This window comes from Bufo gargarizans, chromosome 8 (genome assembly GCF_014858855.1).
Source record: "Bufo gargarizans isolate SCDJY-AF-19 chromosome 8, ASM1485885v1, whole genome shotgun sequence".
Classification (NCBI taxonomy): domain Eukaryota; kingdom Metazoa; phylum Chordata; class Amphibia; order Anura; family Bufonidae; genus Bufo; species Bufo gargarizans.
The window spans coordinates 86,116,954-86,140,091 of record NC_058087.1 but is presented as its reverse complement, the minus strand read 5'-3'; the positions used below and the strand labels follow the sequence as shown (position 1 = coordinate 86,140,091).

General features: G+C 43.0%; 1 protein-coding gene across 3 annotated transcripts in view; it reads left to right on the top strand.

The window, feature by feature from the left end:
* CPO (carboxypeptidase O) overlaps positions 1-23,138 on the top strand; it is a 224,946-nt gene that overhangs the window by 183,690 nt on the left and 18,118 nt on the right. For all 3 annotated transcript variants that reach the window (XM_044304955.1, XM_044304954.1, XM_044304953.1), the window contains one exon: positions 11,917-12,001. In XM_044304955.1, coding sequence (XP_044160890.1) covers positions 11,917-12,001 — 85 coding nt within the window. The remainder of the gene's footprint in view (positions 1-11,916; positions 12,002-23,138) is intronic.

Here is a 23,138-nt window from a genome sequence, read left to right as displayed (position 1 = left end):
TGCCTTCCTGAGCAGGGGGACCTTGCGAGCCCTGCAGGATTTTAATCCATTGCGGTGTAATGTGTTTCCAATGGTTTTCTTGGTGACTGTGGTCCCTGCTAATTTGAGGTCATTAACTAACTCCTCCCGTGTAGTTCTAGGATGCTTTTTCACCTTTCTCAGAACCATTGACACCCCACGAGGTGAGATCTTGCGTGGAGCCCCAGAGCGAGGTCGATTGATGGTCATTTTGTGCTCCTTCCATTTTCGAACAATCGCACCAACAGTTGTCACCTTCTCTCCCAGCTTCTTGCTAATGGTTTTGTAGCCCATTCCAGCCTTGTGCAGGTCTACAATTTTGTCTCTGACATCCTTGGACAGCTCTTTGGTCTTTCCCATGTTGGAGAGTTTGGAGTCTGCTTGATTGATTGATTCTGTGGACAGGTGTCTTTTATACAGGTGACTAGTTAAGACAGGTGTCCTTAATGAGGGTGACTAATTGAGTAGAAGTGTCTAACCACTCTGTGGGAGCCAGAACTCTTAATGGTTGGTAGGGGTTCAAATACTTATTTCACTCAATGAAATGCAAATCAGTTGCTATCTTTTATTTAAAGTTATTTTTTCGATTTTCCTTTTGATGTGCTATCTGCCACTGTTACAATAAACCTACCATTGAAATGATACTGTTCTGAGACTTTTCATTTCTTTGTCATTGGACAAACTTACAAAATCAGTGAGGGGTCAAATAATTATTTCCGCCACTGTATATTATTTCTTGTTTTATCTGCACAGCTAGATGCATTTCACTCAGAAGCAGAGGAATCCCTCCTGTGCCACCTCTCTGTTACATCCTTTCCCTTACTTTCCACTATGTTTGTTTTTACCTCTGGAACTCACAGAACATATAAGGAGGGGGAAATCACACTTACAGAACACTGTGATGTTCAGGAGCAGTGTAGAACTGACACTTTATAGTGCATAGGTGATGTCATGGTCTGTTACTAAAACAAATAGGTCCTACACATGTTTATGCTTATCTACTCACAACAAGGTCTCACAGTGGGTGGGGAGGGAGGGGGAGGGGAGTTTGGTTGTTGGATCTTTATGTTAAGGATCCTGTCTTTTTACTATCCTGGTTTTGTACAATGAGTATTTTTGCACTGTGTTGAACATAATATATGACACAAGAATTTTGTAAAATGATATTGTTTATTTTTACAAAATAAAAAAATGTATCTGATTTAAAAAAAGAAGTAGTGTAGAAGCAGTTTGTAACGGACCGTTTCAGCAGACAAGGGGTTAAAATCCGTTTAGGCGATATGCCCCTTTCTGAGAGACAGGCACAGCTACTGCAGAACACCAAACTCCCAAACTGGATACAAAATAGCACTCCAAACTGGAACCTCGCGAATAGCTGCTAGAAGACGAACAGGAAAAGCATACAATCAGCTTACACTCCTGGCAATCAGTCTCTAACAGCATACAGGGAATCCTCCCAATAACGAGACAAGGCTCCGTGTTGAGGGTCAAGCAGTGGTCTGACGTGCTGGCACACCCAGCCTGGTTTTTATTACAGTTCTTGCAAATACAGGACAGATACAACACATCCCCACAATGCATCATGGTTTCCTCCTCTCTGTCCCGGCGACAACCAAGGGCAATCCAATTATCTCTCAGGACAAAGGGAAGTCGCCAATACACATGTGGAGACAACAGGACAGACATCACCATTTAAACACACAATAGAAACACACCCACACAAAATCCTCCCCTCTGCCGGTGATGATTATTGAACACACTGGCGAATATAATTATCAAAGGCAGAGAAATACAGTTTTATAAAACATATCACAGGAACCCCAAAACATGCAATAACCCCATAACCAATATATCCTCGGAACCAAAAATTCACCCAAATCCGTTCAGTAGTTTGGAAGATACAGTTACACTGAAAATATACAAGTTATACAGAAAATAGTCACTAATAAATGTGTCCCCTGTTTGGTAGTTTCAAACTACTGAATGATGTCTCTGTGCACCAAATACAGGCAAGATAGCACCGTGTTGAAAAGTCAGAACAGTGTCTGTGAGTTAAAATGGCCGCTATCTATTGTTCTCACCATGTGCTTCATCCAAGCAAGTAAGGCAAATGATGCAATCCAGGGACAGAGGGCTCCGTCCCAAGTGCCTTAAGACCCAATAATTTAAGGGACTATAATCCCAGGGCAGGAGGCTGGCAAACAGCCCCCTCCAAAACACTGTGGCGAGGTTGGTTTCGCCACACAGTTGTTTTATCAGGCTAAGGCCTCATGCACACGACCGTTGTGTGCATCCGTGGCCGTTGTGCCGTTTCCCGTTTTTTTTCACGGACCCATTGACTTTCAATGGGTCAGTGGAAAAATCGGAAAATGCACCGTTTGGCAGCCTCATCCGTGATCAGGTTTTTCTTGGCCGTGAAAAAAATATGACCTGTCCTATTTTTTTCACGGCCAACGGTTCACGGACCCATTCAAGTCAATGGGTCCGTGAAAAAACACGGATGCACACAAGATTGTCATCCGCGTCCGTGATCCGTGTCCGTGATCCGTGTCCGTTTTTTCCTATCATTTCAATGGCAAACTTGACTTAGATTTTTTTTATCATTTTTCATGTCCATGGATCCTCAAAAAATCGAGGAAGACCCACCGACGAAAAAACGGTCACGGATCACGGACCTACGGACCACGTTTTTGCGGACCTTAAAAAAAAACGGTCGTGTGCATGAGGCCTTACAGTATCAGCTAGCTTTGACATGCCCCCACTTCCTTTCAGTCGCCTTCTGTGTCTCAGTTACCAGGGACAGATCTTGCTTACAACAGGTAGTGGACTGTCACTTAGGTGGAACTGAGACCCTAGTGGCTGTGACTTTTTCAAGTGAAGTGATTTAGAAATTTTCTATTTATTCCAGTCTATTAAATGAAATTGTGGAAAAGTGCAGTGACCCTTTAAGATGAGTCTATCTATTCTTGGCAAAGAAAATAAGATAAATGAATAATGTTGTGATGTGAGTCAGGGATTTTACTCTGAATTACAAGATATTTGATCTGAAGTTCAGCATTTACTTGTTAACCACTTTCCGTCCGCCCATAGGATATAAACATCCTATGGGTGGATCTCTATTTCTGAGTGGACGTTTCTGAACGTCTGTTCAGAAACTGCAGCTGCATGCTAATCGTGCAGCTGCTGATCGGGTTGTCCGCTGTCAGTGACAGCAGGGCAACCCTTAAAGAAGGCAGGGACAGTGCCCAGGTGTCCCTGCCTTCTGGATCGCTGCATACACATCGCTCACCGAGCGCTGTGTATGCAGAGCAGGAAGCGCTATGCGCTTCCTGTTCCGGCCCAGCGGTCATGTGACCGCCGGGACCGGAGAGTGCAGGAGCTGTGTGAGGTCTTTCACAGACCTCGATCAGCCCTGCACTGAGGCTGTACAGCGCTGTATTGCGCTGTACAGCCTCTCTGGGGGGTGTATTTTTCCTGTAACTGGGGCTACTATGTCATCCCCAGTTACAGGCGAAATCAACAGTGAAAAAAAAAAAAGAAAAAGTGAAGTAAATGTCCCCCAGAGGTCTTGTATGACCTTATGGGGGACGAAAAGTGTAAAATAAAAAAATAAATAAAGGGTTGAAAAAATAAAATAAAAAAAAGTTTCACATGTAAAAAAACAAAGTAAGGCCTCATGCACACGACCGTTGTGTGCACCCGTGGCCGTTGTGCCGTTAGACTTTTTTTCTGCGGCTCCATTGACTTTCAATGGGTCCGTTGAAAACTCGGCTTGTGCACCGTTTTTACACCGCGCCCGTGACCCGTGTTTCTAGGCCGTGAAAAAAATATAGCCTGTCCTATTTTTTTCACGGGAAACGGGTCGCGGCCCCATTCAAGTGAATGGGGCCGTGAAAAACGCGGTTGCACACCCGTTTGTCATCCGCGTCCGCGCCCGCTCCGCCCCCGTTTTATTTCTTCTTATGGCATGGGCAAATTGTCTGGCCAAAACTTGTGGCAATAAAATTGAAAAAAAACATAGACAGGAAGTTTTAGGTGACAGGATATGCTAATTTCTAGTCATCTGTGGTAAACAGCTTCTGTATAGTGAGGCAGCGATTGCAGCAGGTGCAAATACAGCCACAATGCCACGATGGGATGTAGAAAAACTTATTTCCCTCGTCCAGGAGAGGCCGGAGCTTTGGGATACCCGGCATAATTCATATATTGACCGCCAAAAAAAGGATGCTTCATGGGAGCAAGTGGCACGGAGCATGCGCCGAAGTGAATGGGCCAAGGCTGATAGCCGAGGCCGGGCCGAATTAGGTAAGTGTTATCAATGTAGTTGTGCTGTCCTTGCCCTCTGTGTGGCCCTAAGATGTAGTTGGAAATTCCCTGAGGGGACAATAGTGTTTTTGGGGTGGTCCAGCCTCCTTTTGCGGAAAGGCCTGTAAATGGTTGGTAAATGAGGCGTCTAATTTTTCCTCTATATTAATTATTTACCTCACAATTGTCTTCTATGTCATTTCTAAACAGTGAAACAAACCAAAACCCGCTGGGCAAGTTGCCGCGACCAGTTCAGGCGGGAGATGACCAGCAAAGGCCGGAGTGGGGAGGGATCGTCGCGTAAACGGGCCTATATATATACGGCCCAGTTGCAATTTCTGCGGCCAGTTATGGAATTGAGGCCGTAAGTATTTTTCACTTTTTTTTCCCAAATGTTTCATATTTGCACACTTACGTTTGTTTGGACAAAGCGAAAGTTTCCCTGTTAAAAATGGATACAGTTCAGTGGTTCTATTACAGACCTATACTTTCGGTGTGGCAGCCATGTCAGAACTGACTACATCCTGCTTTTAAACTACTGAAACTCCCAGCATGATAGAATAGCTGTAAGCTACTCGGTCCTGCTTGGAGTTGTAGTTGGCCATCAGCTGGTGTGCAACAGTTTCTAAATGCATGGTGTTGGTTGCCTACCTCAGTTTAGTGGTGGAGTCAAACCAGGGTCCACCGCTTTGGAGCTGAATGATGAGACGACACGTGAAGTGTGCAGATGGCGCCTCCCTTATCTGTTTTGTTTGTGTCAAAGCAACTTATTGTCCCTCCTGGAACATAGATGTTTGAAATTGGAACTTGAAAAGCGAATAGAGATGACACTTGCGCACTGCACGCATTATTTCCTCATACAGTAGATCATCGTGTTTGTCGGCTCCTAGTCACACACCAATGTTTATAAACGCTTTTCATATGCCTCCCATTTTAATGGGAGCCCGGACTAGGGTTTTTTGATTTTAAATTTTCGGACGACATGAGAATTGTACCATAGCAACATATTATCTAAATTTCTTTTAGTTTAGAAATGGGTACCCTTTACCTATTGGCATTGTAATTTATATAGCAGAATTGGTATTGCACCGAACCCCACATGGTTTCCTACCATTCCTCCTATAATCTGACTATAACCACATTCTAGGCAAAAGTGGAAAGCTGAGGTTGCAACAACGCTTGAGCAGCAGGATTACAACTAGGACTATCATCATGGTCAAGTGTGGCCTGGTACATGTTGTTTATCTGTATATGTAGTTCTACTAGGTTCTAATTACATCTTGGATATTTACATGTTGGTAGCGGGGCACATGCAGATGAGCTGGCCTCAATTTCAGCACTGGTTTTGGTCCTTGAATGCGGAATCCTCTTCAGAGGCTGGACAGCTCCAAGCAGCAAACAATGTTTTCCCTTTTCCAAAACAATAGGCCTTTACCAGACTTATCCCATCAATAGATTCCAAATGTATTTGAAATGGGATTTCCACATTTCACATTGAAGCAGTTTTTTGAAGAGTACATTAAAATTTCAGATGTATGCTGCCTGTCCGTATATTTATTCTATTTGCACAGTTCGTTTGCGCCTAATATAATCTATGTGCTTTTGGAATGTGTAACGCTAATGATCTAATGTGTTTTTTGTATTAATTTTTTTACATACAGTACTGTGGACAGTCTGGATCCATCCCACGAGTCTGAATCATCGGGCAGTGAAACCCCTGCAGTCTTTTCCCCGCAGGCAAGTCCTGAACCAACCCCGGCTCAGGACCCGGAAGACTCCACGCAGGCTGAGGCCCCCCTACCACTGGCCAGTCCACCCAGGATTGTCCAGCCTCAGCACCGACGGCGCCGCCAAGTCCCTCCCTCTACCTCTGGGCCAGAGAGTCGGGAGGTTATTGATGCACGTGTCATCGATTTTCTGGCCCAGAGGAGGAGTGATGGCAAGGAGGAGAAGCTGTTGAGGGGACTGGGCCCGCTCCTGCAGCAGGTTCCTACAAATGAACATCCGGACTGCGTGGCCTCCATAGCCATCGTCATCAAAATGTTCGCTTGCCCCAACCATGGGGACATCATTGGCCGATTAAATAACATGCGCATTGAGATTGAAAATGCAGGCCAGCAGCCCAATCCGGCCCCATACCAATTCCCTCCCCAACCCACCCAAGGCCCTTCTTATGCCCCCCCTCAACAGTACCTTCCACCTCAGGGGCCAAGTCATTCTGTGGGGCAGCCCCTTTACCATCCCGGTATAGCAACTGGGGCCCCACCACCGGCCCATGTTAGGCCACGGTCCTCTTTTCCGCCTGGGTCGTTCTCGCAGGACCTTCTGGATTTGTAATTTATGGTTGCATTGTTTGAAAAAGCATTTTATTTGTTCTTTGTTTATTGTTGTAAAAATACCATTGACTGTGTTTTGGGTGTGCCCAAAATTTTACTAAATTATGGTTTGGGTCCCAAATCATTGACTAGTGTTTTATTTGCACACTACACACAACATTCTCATTTGAAAACACAATGTAAAACGTAAGCTACACACACTGTATCTCACAAAGCCACACTTTATTTGGACAATCAACATCTTTATTTAGGGTTCCTGTGCAGATGAGGTATTAGAAAAATTTTTGGACCCGAAGAGCCAAATATCAAGATGTTTCAGTAAATTACCATTTAGACAGAAACATCTTTAATATTTTTAAATAATTTTTTAAAAATATGTGATGTCCAAAAAATCTCAGCCCGCAAGCCCACGTCAAGGGTCCTCATTATCTTGCGAGTCCCTACACTCAACTAACACAATCATTTATAGTAAGTTAGCTAGAAAATAAAAAAAACTAAAGAACCCAGAAGATTTCAAAAACTGCCACGAATAGCGTCCCTCTGCCACGGCAAAGACCCCTCTGGGCTGATAAAGTAGTCTGCAAAGAGTTCCCGAACTGCAATGCCTGCAGTCCCAGGTCGTCTATGCAGGGTCCTTTCCAAACCCAAATCTGATGACGTAGGAAGATCTTCCATGTCAAGAGAAGAGGAAGCCTCGTGAATCCTGGTGAAGTTGTGTAGAACAACACAAGCTTGAATCACCAGGGTAGCATTCTCCGGATCCATCTGTATGGATGACAGAAACACCCTCCACTTGCTAGAGAGTATCCCGAAAGCGCACTCCACATACCGACGGGCACGAGTCAACCGGTAGTTGAAGATACGCCTTCTGACATCCAAACCACGCTTTGGGAAGGGCCGCATAACATGTGGAGTCAATGCAAACCCTTCATCCGCCACGATGACAAACGGAGCCGGCGGATCTGCATATCCGGGCAGTCTTCTGGACTCGGGCAGGGCAAGCTGGTTGGCACGAAGCCGCTCACCCATTCTAGAAGCACTAAAGATGCGAGCATCCGCAGTGCTTCCATAGGACCCGATATCTACCATTATAAACCGGTAATGACTGTCAGCAACAGCCATCAGCACTACCGAGAAAAACTGTTTATAATTGAAGAAACGGCTCCCTGAGTGTGGCGGCTTCTTCACACGGATGTGCTTGCCATCCATTGCCCCGATGCAGTTTGGTAACTGCGCAGAATTTTGGAAGCCCTCAGCGATCCGAAGCCAATCGTCCACCTTGGGCTGTGGCATCACCGTCTCTCGGAGTTGCTGCCAGATGACATGGCAAGTGTGTCGTACAATTCTCGAGATCGTTGAGGTCCCTAAAAGAAACTCAAAATGCAGGGATGCAAAAGAGTTCCCAGTGGCAAGGAATCTGTAGGAAAAAGGATATAAAAAAAAAAACAGTCATCAACAAATTGCATGTAAGAACAGATTCAGGATTCTAGTATAATGCTGTATACACTACACGATTGAAAACACCATATGTCTAGTGGTGGGGAACCTATGGGACGGGTGCCATAGTCGGCACTCAAGGCCCTGTGTGTGGGCAGTACTACTACAACTAAGTGACAACAACTATGTTTAGACCCTTTTTAATGCAGTAAATGCTGTGCAAGTGCACAATTATGTGAACATTATGCATGATGAGGACGATAGCTGGAAATCTCGTGGGTTGCCAGCAGCACAATCATCCCAAATAGGGTCCAGACCGGTACATCGACTTTGACCAAGGTGGTGCACGCAGAGAGAGATCCTGACAGAGGGACCAATTTCATTCAGACACTATCAAAAACCACGGCACTCGACAGTATAGGATGAAAATTGCTGACAGATTAATAACTCTGAAAGGAAGGTTACAGCTGCTGAATCACGGCGGACTGAGTGTATTAAACACCATTTTTAGCAAACTCCTGGCGAGTGCAGTGTATTTTTGGAGTGTCTGGAGGACGATAGCTGAACACAAGTTTTGAACTTTATCCAAATGGTAAAAAATACACAAAAAATGTTAGGTCATGTGACAGGGATTAATGTGTAAAGAAACAAACCATTAAACTCCCCCCCCCCCCCCCCCCCAAAAAAAAGGGCAAAGAAATGCTACTTCAGCAAACAGTAGCACATGTCTCACAGCAGCCATTTTGGAGCACATGTTACTCCTAACACAAGCACGGCACATTACTGTTGAAACTTAACAAGTACTATACTGCTTACCTCAACGTGACGATGAGCCTTTCCTCAGGAGTAATGCTGCGCCTCATATTGGTGTCCATAAAGGTAAGGACAGTACGTAGAGACGACAGCAATCGGTCAAAGGTACCCACTGACATCCGACAGAAGGAAAAGAACTTCTCCGGATGGCGGCGAAGATCTTGGTATAGCGTATGGAAGTGTCCTTTCCGGTGCCGTTGTGAAACAATCGGATGGACCCAAAATCATCGCCTTCTACTCGGTTCCTCATTCATCAAAGGAGTGCGCTGTCCCCAACGCCGAGAAACCAGCCAATGCAGCACGACCTCGTCCTCAGAATCAGACATGGTGATACAGCAAAGAGAGCAGCCAAAATAACCTCTGTACTCTGGAAAGACTACAGAAAATGGCCACCAATGCATACTCAGGTGCCCCTGATTTATACCAGTATCCTGGGTGGAGATATTAAAATGACATTTTTTTAACCATTCCTAGATTTCTGACGGGCCGCCAAAAAAACGGGAACACGGACACACGGAAGCACAACGGAAGCAAAAACGGCCACGGATCACGGAACAACGGAACCACGTTTTGCGGCCCGAGAAAAAAAACTGTTGTGTGCATGAGGCCTAAGGAATACAAAAAAAATGTTAAAAATAGAAAAATAAAATAAAATAGACATATTTGTTATTGCCGCGTCCGTAAAAACCAGCTCTATAAAAATATCACATGACCTAATCCCTCGGGTGAACAGCGTAAAAAAAAAAAAGTCAAAACAAGCAATTTTTGTCACCTTACATCACAAAAGGTGCAACACCAAGTGATCAAAAACACGTATGTCCCACAAAATGATACCAATAAAACCGTCACCTCATCTCGCAAAAAAATGAGCCCCTACATAAGAAAATCTCTCAAAAAAAAAAAAAAATATAGCTCTCAGAACATGGACACATTAAAACATAATTTTTTTGTTTCAAAAATGCTATTATTGTGTAAAACTTTAATAAATGAGAAAAAGTATACATATTAGGTATCGCCACGTCCGTAACAATCTTCTCTATAAAAATGTCACTTGACTGAACCCCTCAGGTGAACTTGGTAAAAATAAATAAATAGAAACTGTGCTAAAACAACCAATTTTTTGGTCACCTTGCCCCATAAAGTGTTATAATGAATGATCAAAAAATCATATGTACCCCAAAATAGTACTAATAAAACTGGCACCTTATCCCCTAGTTTCCAAAATGGGGTCACTTCTTGGGAGTTTCTACTGTAAGGGTGCATCAGGGGGCTTCAAATGGGACATGGCATCTAAAACCATGTGGAGTTCCTTTTGTTCTGCGCCCTGCCGTGTGCCCATACAGCAGTTTATGACCACATGTGGGGTGTTTCTGTAAACCGCAGAATCTGGGTAATAAATATTGAGTTTTGTTTGGCTGTTAACCATCGATGTGTTAAAGAAAAAATTTGATTAAAATGGAAAATCTGCCAAAAAAGTGAAATTTAAAAATTTGATCTCCATTTTCCTTTAATTCTTGTGGAACGCCTAAAGGGTTAACAAAGTTTGTAAAATCGGGTTTGAATACCTTGAGGGGTGTAGTTTCTACAATGGGGTCATTTATGGGGGTATCCACTATGTAAGCCCCACAAAGTGACTTCAGACCTGAACTGGTCCTTAAAAAGTGGGTTTTGGCAATTTTCTTAAAAATTTGAAGAATTGCTTCTAAAATTCTAAGCCTTCTAACGTCCTAAAAAAATAAAATGACATTTCCAAAATGATGCCAACATAAAGTAGACATACGGGGAATGTTAAGTAATAAATATTTTATGAGGTATCACTTTCTGATTTAAAAGCAGAGAAATAGAAATTTTGAAAATTGCGAATTTTTCAAATTTTTGGGTAAATTTGGGATTTTTTCATAAATAAAGGTGAAATATTTTGACTCAAATTTATGACTGTCATGAAGTACAATGTGTCATGAGAAAACAATCTCTGAATGACTTGGATAAATAAAGGCGTTCCAAAGTTATTACCACATAAAGTGAGATATGTCAGTTTTGCAAAATTAGGCCTGGTCAGGAAGGGGGCAAATGGCCCAGATAGGAAGTGGTTAATACACAAGGTACTGTAGCTGTGCATCATCACTTCTACCAGTAATCCAAAATACTGTTTTTTTTTTAATTATGTCCTCCTATTACACTTGGCAACTGCTCAAAATCAAAACTGATGGACACCATGCAAATATGTGCCCCCTTCTGTTATAAAGGTACAGTTTGCATCTCTCAGTCTTTGAATGGTGTCTGTTTGCAAGATTGAGAGGAAAGGTTGACTTTTAAAACAGTAACTGATATTTGACATGGTAAAATCATAAAGAAGGACAAGGGTTGGATGTGTTACTGATAATACCACTAAGAATAGTGTGTAAGTTAAAATGTAAAATTAGAATAGCCGTTTAGTAGATCAGTTCCACTGAAACAAATAACAAGACATTTACTTTAAGAATATGTTTTAGTCTTTGCTATCCAGCAGATTATCCCAAACTTTCCCAGTTGTATCTACACTATTGGATAGTAAAATAGAGAGTCCATCAGTAGAGCACTGCAAAAAAAAACACTAGCCATATCCATAAATACTACTTAGTTATGGTCTAGTAAACAAGAAAGCAATGTAAAAGCTCTGCTACTTGGATAATAATCACCGGTAATGAGCAGCATGTTAAGGTTACAGCCACAAACCCATCATGACCAGAGGATACACAAGTTTGAAAGATAATTAGCATCTGTGCTAATTGTAGTCCAACTGGAGTCGATTGATTTATGTCAACAATATCAGCTCTGATCTGCTCCTGTTACTTCCCTCATCGAGTTTATTTTTTACTACACGCAAAATTCATTGTAATTAGAAATCAGCTAACATGCCTGGGCAGCCTTGCTTTGATACATGGGTGTTAATGTAAATCACTATACTGTTATGTGGTCAGTGAAAGTTTTCTCTTTTCCTAGATGTAAACACTGTATTTTTTAACAGATAAAAGTTGCAAAAATGGCAGCTTCAGAGCTGAAGAAAAAGCATGGTACAGTTTATCAAGTGGGAAGTTTTGCTAATCTGCTGTGTAAGTATCATATATTTTTTTCATAAATTGCAGATTTTGACAATGTAAAATTGAGCAGCAAATTTGAAAGATATTTACTGGGCTAACCTGAAGGGACTATATATACAGCAAAATAACTGTTTGATATATTGGCGATTTTGCAAGTTTTCCCACCTACAAAGAATGAAGAGGTCTCTAATTTTTATCATAGGTACACTTCAACTGTAAGAGACAGAATCTAACTATCACATTGTAAGATTTTTAAATAATAATTTGCATTTTATTGCATGAAATAAGTATTTGATACAATAGAAAAACAGAACTTAATATTTGGTACAGAAACCTTTGTTTGCAATTACAGAGTTTAGACATTCCCTGTAGTTCTTGACCAAGTTTGCACACACTGAAGCAGGGATTTTGTCCCACTTCTCCATACAGATCTTCTCCAGATCTTTAAGGTTTCAGGGCTGTTGCTGGGCTACATTGAGTGTCAGTCCAGGACATTAAAATGCTTCTTACGAGGCCACTCCTTAGTTGCTCTAGCTTTGTGTTTCGGGTCATTGTCATGCTGGAAGACCCAGCCACGACCCATCTTCAATGCTCTTACTGAGGGAAGGAGGTTGTTGGCCAAAATCTTGCAATACATGACCCCATCCATCACCCTTTCAATACAGTGTAGTCGTCCTGTCCCCCCTAAAGTATGATGCTTCCACTTCCATGCTTCACGGTTGGGACGGTGTTCTTGGGGTTGGACTCCTTCTATTTCCTCCAAACACGGCGAGTGGAGTTGACACCAAAAAGTTCTATTTTGGTCTCATCTGACCACATGACCTTCTCCAATGTCTCCTTTGGATCATCCAGATGGCCATTGGTGAATTTCAAACTGGCCTGGACATGTGCTGATGTGAGCAAGGGGACCTTGCATAGTGTGTTACTAATGGTAATCTTTGAGACTGTGGTCCCAGCTCTCTTCAGGTCATTGACCAGGTCCTCCAGTGTAGTTCTGAGCTGATTCCTGATCTTTCTCAGAATCATCCTTACCCCAGAAGGCAAGATCTTGCATGGAGTCCCAAACCGAGCAAGATTGACAGTCATCTTTTGTTTCTTACATTTTCTAATAATTGCACCAACAGTTGTTGCTGTCTCATCAAGCTGCTTGCCTATTGTCTTGTATCCCATCCCAGCCATACAATTTTGTCCCTGGTGTCCTTAGACAGCTCTTTGGTCTTGGCCATGGTGGAGAGGTTGGGGTGTCATTGATTGAGTGTGCAGACATGTGTCTTTTATACAGGTAATGAGTGCAGAGTAGGAGGGCTTCTTAAAGAAAAACTAAAAGGTGTGAGAGCCAGAATTATTGCTGGCTGGTAGGTTATCAAAAACGTATTTCATGCAATAAAATGCTAATTCATTGTTTATAAATGATACAATGTGATTTTCTGGATTTTTATTTTAGATTCTGTCTCTCACAGTTGAAATGTACCTACAATAAAAAAAATTACAGACCTTTCCATTCTTAGGTAGGAAAACTTGCAAAATCGCCAGTGTATCAACTACTTATTTTCCCCAGTGCATATCTTATTGCATTATTATACTTTAGTATCAAATGCTTTATAGTTAGCCATAAATCACTTATAATTGGGCAGATTCATTCAGTTTTTTTTAATTTGTCCATAAAAATGTCTTCTCACTGTGATCTTTGAATAAATGTTATGGAAGTTAGTGTGAAACCACTGTGTTATTCAACAGATTTGAATTAGGGCTAATCCTAATGTCATTATCCTGGCAGTCCAGAATCCATATACAGGTATCTGGACTTCACTGCAAGGGAGCCATCTGGCTGATACCTTATAAATTAGTCTCTGTGTTTTTGACAGCTGGCCCAAGATGGTCCTAGATTCTGATGCAGAGCACCAATGGATAAGGCAGAATCAGAGCCAGGGACAGGCCACGGTGAGGACAAGTCAGGTAGCGGAGGATCAGTATCCAGTAAACAGGCAGAGGTCAGTACATGGGCAGCACACCTTTGCAGGAACTTAGCAAGCTAAGGAACCTATTGCTCACACAGGGGAAGGTGCCTTAAGTACGCTACGTCTGCCACCCATTGGCTGGTGAAGACTAAGGTGCATGCACTCTGGCCAAAGGTAGCATGCATGCCCTACAGGCACAGGAGGAGAGGCCACGCCAGTAATCAGGTTGCAGACTACATGATGGGACAGAATGAACCCAGTGGAAAAGAAGGAAGAAAACAGCAGGAGATTAATCCCGGTCACTAGGTAAGGTGAGCTGGGAAATGGCTTGCAGTCGCCATAATAGCTATAAGTTGTTAAGAAGAAAGAAACATTCAAGCTGGGGACCCTACTTGGACCACATGAATAATAATTTGAATACAAAATAATCAGTGTGGCTTTTAATATATCTAGTGCCAGACGGCACATAACAGGTAGTATTTAGTGTTAGGTTCCCGTCTTACAGAGATCGCCTTGACGTTTGGCAGACGGGCTCAGATGGTTTTGTACAAAATGCATTTGCCAAGCATCTCACTTTATATATAAGCGTAGTATTAGCACTATAACATTTTTTGTGACTATGCCATTATTGTACTTTATCTGGTTTGCAGAGTGCTGTTGCATTGTCTTTTTTCTCTAGCTGTCCTGGCTGCAATGCCAAGTATGTAACCCCTGGCTGGTCACTGAGCAAATCAGATCCTTGGCTTAGCATCCTGCGTAGAGATAAGCTGGATATTTAAGTTTTGCCATTCAATCATTGCATTAAATGTTATTGCATATGCATCCTAGCTCTGTGCCTTTTACTTTAGTTCTAGACCCTCTGTGTACTAACCATGGCTGGTTTCTGGATTAAACGTTTGTCTGTTAAAACTTCTTTTTTTTTATCCTTTATAGTAAATTTCTGTTGAATCATACTAGCAGACTTCTGATATTAGTAGCCTCTCAGTGTTGCATCCGTTAGGGTCCATTCACACGTCCGTGGAATGGGTCTGCATCCGTTGCGCAATATCCGGATTTGCGTACCCATTCATTCTCAATGGGGCAGAAATGGATGCGGAAAGCACACTATGTTCACTCTGCATCCGCATTTCCGGACCGAGGCCCTGATGTTCTGGTTCTCAGCTCCGGAAAAAATTATGATTACACTTACCGGTAATCGGATTTTCCAGGCCCCACACCACAGAGAGAGGGATCCACCCCCAGAGACAGGAAACCTACAGAATAAAAAAGGTGGAGCCTCTCTATCCCTTCAGTGGATTTCAGAGCAAGAGGCGTACAGAGAATATAACAATTTTTTTTATTTTTTATTTTTATTTGTGCTCAGGAAGGAAGAACCCAAAACCAAGGACAGGGAGGGAATAAGGAAGGGTGCTGCTGTGGGGTCCGGAAAATCCGATTACCGGTAAGAGTAATCATCATTTTTCCCCTCCCCCATGACAGCACCACAGAGAGAACTACAGAGGAATTGAACCCTTTCTATAGAGGGACCACCGCTTGTAAAACCTTCCTACCAAAAGAAAGGGGAAGAGTGCAGATCAAAACGGTAGTGACAGAAAAAAGGTACAAGGAGATGACCACGTGGCCACCTTACAATTTGCTTAATTGAAGCCTCTGACCTCTCAGCCCAAGAAGTGGAAACAGAGCGAGTAGAGTAAGCCTTCACCGAGACAGACCAACCTCTAAGTAAGATTGTATAATACCTAGTCTAAGCCACTTAGACAAGGTACTCTTGGTAGACTTCTTCCCTTTATTTGATCCCGAAAAAAGAACAAATAAAGACTTTCTCCATCCTTCAGTAACTTTGAGATACTGTAACAAGCTTTTCCGGACATCAAGAGTATGAAATTCCTATCCCCTAGAATTTTTAGGATGGTCACAAAAGACCTATGGAATTTAGAGGAGACTTTAGGTAAAATGCCGGATCAGGTTGAATAATGACTCTGTATTCCAGAACCCTAGTGAAGGAAGGATTAATGGAAATAGCCTGCAACTCGCTTATCCTTCTAGCAATGGTGAGAGCTACCAATAAAACCATTTTATAAGCAAGATGTTTTATGCTAAAAGAATCAATGGGTTCCAAGGGTGCTTGGGTTAAGGATTTAAGCACAAGACTAAGATCCCACGGGGGGACCATGGGGGACGAGACTGGAGTCATCCTATCTACCGCTTTAAAAAACCTAACGACCCAAGGATCTGTAGCAAAACTTTGTTCAAATAGTACCGACAGGGTAGAAACCTGTACCTTAAAAGTATTCTTTGCCAACCCTAATGAAAGACCTTTCTGTAAGAATTCCAGGACTAGTGAAATAGGGACCGATGAAGGTACATTTTTTTGGGTTAAGATTACCAAAATCTATAAACTTCTTCCAAGTTCTAGCATAGATTGAAATAGTCACAGGCATTCTGCTTTTAAGCAAAGTTGCAATGAGTTCCTGAGAGAACCCCTTCTTGATTAATAGGTTCCGCTCAAATTCCAAGCAGTCAGATGGAGACCACTTACTGCTGGAGGAAAAACCGGTCTCCTACTCCAGGGACAGAAAACCACTGAAGGGGTAGACAGGCTCCTCCTTTTTTATTCTGTAGGTTTCCTGTCCCTGGGGATGGATCCCTCTCTCTGTGGTGCTCTCTTGGGGAGGGGAAAAAATAAAACATGTACTATTCTTGTCTGCAATTGCGGACAAGAATAGGCAGTTCTATAAGAGTGTCGGCCAGGTGTATTGCGGATCCGCAATACACTACGGACGTGTGAATGGACCCTTATAGTGAGATTTTTCAATCCATACTCACAGACATCTGGTATTTCACCTTCATCTTTCCTTCATTCAGTATATCCAAAAGCATCACAGTAAATATGAGCATACACCATGAGGGACTCTGAGATGCACATCACTCCACCCCCCACCCCCCCTATGCTTGAACACCTCAAATAAGAAGAGGTTAGCTTATGTCTCTATGCCTCCACCCTAACCAATCATTTAAAGGTACAGTGTATACCACCTGGCTTGACATGCATTATCACAGCAATATTGCTGCAGGATGATGCGGTTTATTTGCAAATGATATGCAAAGAACGATAGACTTTTTGGGATTTAATGTAAACATCTACGGGTTGTGATAGAAAATTCAGACCAATATTAACAAAACTGAAGAAGAGATAAAAAAAAGTAAAGTTGGATGATTTCACTACTATACAATCAGAGCTAAATGCCAATATTGATCAACTCTGGTCTGGAATCCTGAAGGGCAGTACACAATCGGAAAAAGAAGAATGTATCAAGAAAAAACAAAAAAGAGATAATACTAGCGGACAACTTGGTTATTAATATTTCTGACAGGATACTGACATATACTAAAACAAGGGTTCTAAATTAGGGCCTTGGATTCGTGCCAGTGTCAGATATAACTGAATTTGAGAATATTCTAATGGCCAATTTTTATCACGAAAGTCGGCACTTTGAGAATTTGCAAACATCTAGAATATAAAGATATAAAATAATAATTGCGAATATTCCCAAAAAGTTTTATCCTTATTATGCTATCTATCTTACATAAGTTATTATTTTAGCTATCATTAATACATTTTTATTAGTGTCTTTTTTTACCTATTATTAATTAATTTTTGTTATATTACTAAATCATTACATATACAATAATATACAATACACAACATATAACAGACAATCACACAAAGGCTGTATGCCAAAAGCTGGGTATGTGCAAGCCAACAACCTATCCATAAAACAGGTACAGTCAGTATACCTTACAATTGCAGCCTTGTGCTAGACAACTAGCAATAATCACACCTCAGATAAGGGTACTTTCACACTAGCGTCGCCGGAACTGACTGCTCGTAATCTGTATGCAAACAGGTACCATTTGTAGACAGATCTGGATGCGGATCCGTCTCACAAATGTATTGCAATACCGGATCCGTCTCTCTGGTTGTCATCCGCAAAAAAGCATCAGGTATTTATCTCTCTCACATTTTTATATGTCTGCGCATGCACGGACTGCAAAAACGGATCCGTTTTTCCGGAACTCTTAATGCATTTCAATGTAAAATAATGCCAGATCCAGCTAGTGTTTCTGGAATTTAGGATGGAGAAAATACTACAGCATGCTGCAGTATTTTCTCTGTCCAAAAACCGTACAGTGACTGAACTGCTGAAATCATGATTAGTGTTGAGCCGAGTACCGCATGTGCTCGAGTGCCATGCTCGAGTCTTCCCTCCGCACGTTTCGCGGCTGCTATGCAGCCAATAAACGTGCAGGTAAGTACTGCCCTCACTGTAATGCCGTAGCCATGTTGGCTACTGGCATTACAGTGATTGGCTGGCCGAAACACGTCATCGGTGGTGCTATATAGCACCCGATGACGCATGTTTGACTCATTTGTAGTCAGGGAGAGCTGCGCTTAGCAAGGAACAGATAGTGTAGGGATTCGCAATCTATTTAGCTGAAAAACGTTTCAAAGACCCAAAAGTCCTTTAAAGGACCATTGTGTGTGGTGGCAGCAATATAATATACCTATCAATTTTTTTTCCCCCACCATTTTCAATACTTTTTCTATACAGGGTGTCTGCAGAGACTTGTGACATCTGTGCAATACCTTCTGTGTGTCAGGGCCAGAGATAGGAAGAATATAAGTGAAAATTAGTATATTTTTCCCATCATTTTTAATACTTTTTCTATAGACGGTGTCTGCAGTGACTTGTGGCATCTGTGCAATACCTTTTGTGTGTCAGGGGAAGAGATAGGAAAAATATAAGTGAAATCTATTTTCCTTTTTCCATGCTTCTACGTACTTTTTCCATATACAGTGCTTGCTGTGAACTGTGACATCCGTGCCACATCTTGTGTTTCAAGCGCACATATAACATTTAATATGAAAAAGGCAAGCATTAAGGGACGGGGAAGTGGCCGAGATGCTGATGGTTCATGCAGAGGCCGTTGCGCTTGGCGCGTTGAAACTGTGCCTGCTGCCAGAGCACGAGAAAAACTATCATCCACGATACCTAGCTTCATGTCCCACTTTGCAGGGCATCGCAGGACAAAACTCTTGAAGTCAGACCAGTGCGACCAGGTGGTCGTTTGGATTGCAGCAGATAATGCTTCCAGTCGGTTAAGCACTACCCTGTCTTCCACCAAGTCCAGTTTCAGTAGCCAAGAGTCTGGTCAACAGAATCCTCACCCTGATCCTCCTTCCTCCCACCATGGACAGTCTGGCCAAACAAGTATTCCCACACTCGGATATTCCGAGGACCTCTTTTCATCGCCATTACTTGATTTGGCCCTCTCGCCAAGCACAGTTGAAGAGGGACATGAGATCTTGTGCCCTGATTCCCAACCTCTTGAGCATCCACAGTCACAAGAACATGATGGTGGAGAACGAAAATTAGCTGTTTAATGAGATGGATGATGAGACACAGTTGCCAATGAGTCAAACGCAATTACTGTCTCAAGAGGTTGATGAAGACGATGAGACACAGTTGTCAATCACTGAGGTTGTGGTTAGGTCAACAAATCAAGCGGATGATCAGAGTGAGGAATCGAAGAGGGGAAGGTGGAGAGCCAAGCTAGCACAGCAGTACAGAGGGGAAGGGATCTGCAGCTCTGCAACAGGCTGGAAGAGGCAGTGGGGTGGCAAAAGGGAGAAGGTAGGCCACACCAAACAGGCACGCAACTGTTCCATGGAGCACCCCATTGCGTAAATCTCCCTTGCCAAGGGGTAGGTGTTCCGCAGTATGGCGCTTTTTTGAGGAAAGTGCGGACGACAAAAGAATAGTAGTTTGCAACCTGTGCCACACCAAAATGAGCTGGGGCGTGAACACTAGCAAACTCCCGCCCTGCACCTGTACCTTTGCAAGCACCATCAGCGACCACATCAACTTCCCTGTCCCAGCACAGCATCCAAATGTCATTACCCCAGGCATTTGAACGCAAGCACAAATACCCAGCCACCCACCCACAGGACATAGCACTAAATGCGCACCTTTCAAAATTACTGGCCATGGAAATGTTTCCATTTAGACTTGTGGACACTGAGGTCTTCCGCAGCCTGATGTCGGCGGCTGTCCCGCAGTACTCTGTCCCCATCCACCACTATTTTTCAAGGTGTGCCGTGCCCGCCTTACACCAACATGTGTCCCGAACGTCACACGTGCCCTGACCAATGCAGTTACTGGGAGGGTTCACTTAACCATGGACACATGAACAAGTGCATTTGGTCAGGGACACTACTTTTCCCTGACAGCACACTGGGTGAACATTGTGGAGGCCGGGAGCGAGTCGTACCCTGGGAGGGCACAGGTGCTACCAACGCCGAGGATTGCGGGCCCTAATTCCATCAGGGTTTCTACGAGCACCTAAGTTATTGGCTCCTCCACTTCCACCTCAGAATTATCCACGTGAGGTGGAAATGAGGGAAGAAGACAATACACAGGGTGATAGCCAGACCACCCTCCGTCCGTCTTCTCAGCGTGAATTGAACGATGAAGAGGAGGAGGAGGAGCAGGAGACGGTTGCCTCCGCTACAGAGGGTAGTAACCATGGAATTTTAATTCCATCTGTTCAGCGTGGTTGGGCAGAAAAGGAAGAAGAGGATGAGGAGATGGACAGTCATCCTCCTAATGATGACAGCGAAGTCTTGCCTGTTGGTACTCTGGCACACATGGCTGACTTCATGTTAGGCTTCCTTTCCTGGGACCCGCGCGTTATACGCATTTTAAACAACACAGATTACTGGTTGTTCACCCTTCTCGACCCCCGCTACAAAGAGAACTTCTCATCTCTCATTCCTCAGGTGGAGAGGACGAGAAAAACGTTGCAATGCCAGAAGGTCCTTGTTGAAAAATTGCTCCAAAAATTTCCATCTGACAACGCTGGCGGCAGAGCCCATACTTCCTTGGGCAACCGAGGGGGTAAAACATGGGGAACACACAGCAGTTCCAACAGAGGCAGGGCAACACTCTCCAAGGCCTGTGACAGTTTCAATACACTCCATCAGCACCCTCACCCTGATGCGTGGCCTAGTGTCAGGAGGGAAAAGTTTTAGAAGATGGTGAAGGAGTACGTAGCAGACTGTGTCAGTGTCCTCAGTCATCCCCCAGTGCCTTACAACTACTGGATGTCCAAGCTGGACACGTGGCACAAACTGGCGCTCTACGCTTTGGAGGTGCTGGCCTGCCCTGCCGCCAACGTATTGTCTGAGAAGTTATTTAGTGCTGATGGTGGCATTTTAACAGATAAGCGTAAATGTCAACTGTAAATGCTGACACGTTGACTCTTATAAAAATGAACAAGGCCTGGATTGCCCCAGACTTCTCGACTCCACCAGAGGAAAGCGGGTGAACAAAGGCACTTTAAATATGTTGTTTAATGTACTCAATACACTGTATTCCCATGCACCCCTTCCACCACAAAAAAGGGTATATGGTTAAATCTTCCATTTCTCATCCTCCTCCTCCTCTTCCATCATATCAACATGCCTATTCGTAGCATATAATGCCCTCGCATATAATGTTTTACAGGGTCAGCTCACCTGCAAGCCTACAAACTTTAGAGGGTCAGCTCACCAGTAGGCCCGCACCTAAAAACTGTTACAGGGTCAGCTCACCAGCAGGCCCACACCTAAAAACTGCTACATAGTTAGCTCACCAGCAGTCCCACACCTCAAATCTTTTACAGGGTATTTTACAGGGTCAGCTCACCAGCAGGCCCTCGCATGTAATGTTTTACAGGGTCAGCTCACCTGCAGGCCCTCATAGCATATAATGCCCTTGCATATAATATTTTTTACAGGGTCAGCTCAAATGCAGGTCCTCGCATATAATGTTTTACAGGGTCAGCTCAACTGCAGGCCCTCGCAGGCAATGTTTTACAGGGTCAGCTCACATGTAGGCTCTAGTAGCAAATAATGCCCTTGCATATAATGTTTTACAGGGTCAGCTCACCTGCAGGCCCTCACATATAATGTTTTAAAGGGTCAGCTCACCGGCAGGTCCTCATCTTCTGATGACAACAGCGAAGTCTTGCCTTTTGGTAGTCATGCACACATGGCTAACTTCTTGATTTAAGTTGGATGGCTTGGTGAGACCTGTGCACCTAGATTATTATCATAAGGGTGACAAAAAATCTTCTCTCACTGCTTAGGATGGCTGCATAAATATTTTCAGTTTTCTAATTGTCCTAATATTATATTCAATAACCTTTCTATACTCTTTTGTCATGTAAACTCATTTGCATAAACTTGAATATGGGAAAGACATGCAAACAGTGTTTCAGCTGAAAAACAAGGCAGATTCTGCAAATTTGCATGCCTTTCCCATATGCAAGTTTATGCAATTTAGTTCTCATGACAAAACAGTATAGAAAGGTTATTGAATATAATATTAGGACAATTAGAAAACTGATTTTTTTTTTTATGCAGCTCTCCTAAGCAGTGAGAGAATAGTTAGCTGGCATCCCCCCCAAAAAAATTACTATTTTTGTCACCCTAATGATAATGATCTAGGTGCACATGTCCACCCAAGCCATCCAACTTAAACCAAGCAACTATAAGGCTTACTGGCTCTTAGTCAGATGAGGGCTGGTCTTGAATGTCTCATAGTGTGCAAGGTTGCCATTGTAAGGAATGCTGACTGTACTTGTCTCATGGATAGGTTATTGGTTAACACGTACCTGGCTTTTGGCATATAGCCTTTGTGTGATTGTCTGTATGTTATAGATAATAAAATTGAATGCATTTTTGCAATCTCAAGTTTGCAAATATGTGGCCAGAAATTCATTAAATATTGAAAATTTGAATATTGTCTATGCTGCTCATCATTACTACTTACAAGAGGGAAATCGATTCTTTCTTGGAGGAAAGTAGGGAATTTACGATTATTGATCAAAAAGTTATTAAAGCTCTCACTAGTATCTGCCCAAAAACACATATTTATTGCCAAAGGTCCACAAGAACAGAGATTCTCCCCCTGGACGTCCGATTGGGTCCTGTACGGACTCCCTGCTGTAATCTTTGGCAATCTATGTTGATCGTTAAAGGCTCTGATAGTTGGTTGAAGGAATGACAATTTTCTTGATAGAATTGACAAGGTTGCTAGCGGACATGTCAGGTACATGTGCACACTGGACATCCAGAGCCTTTATAC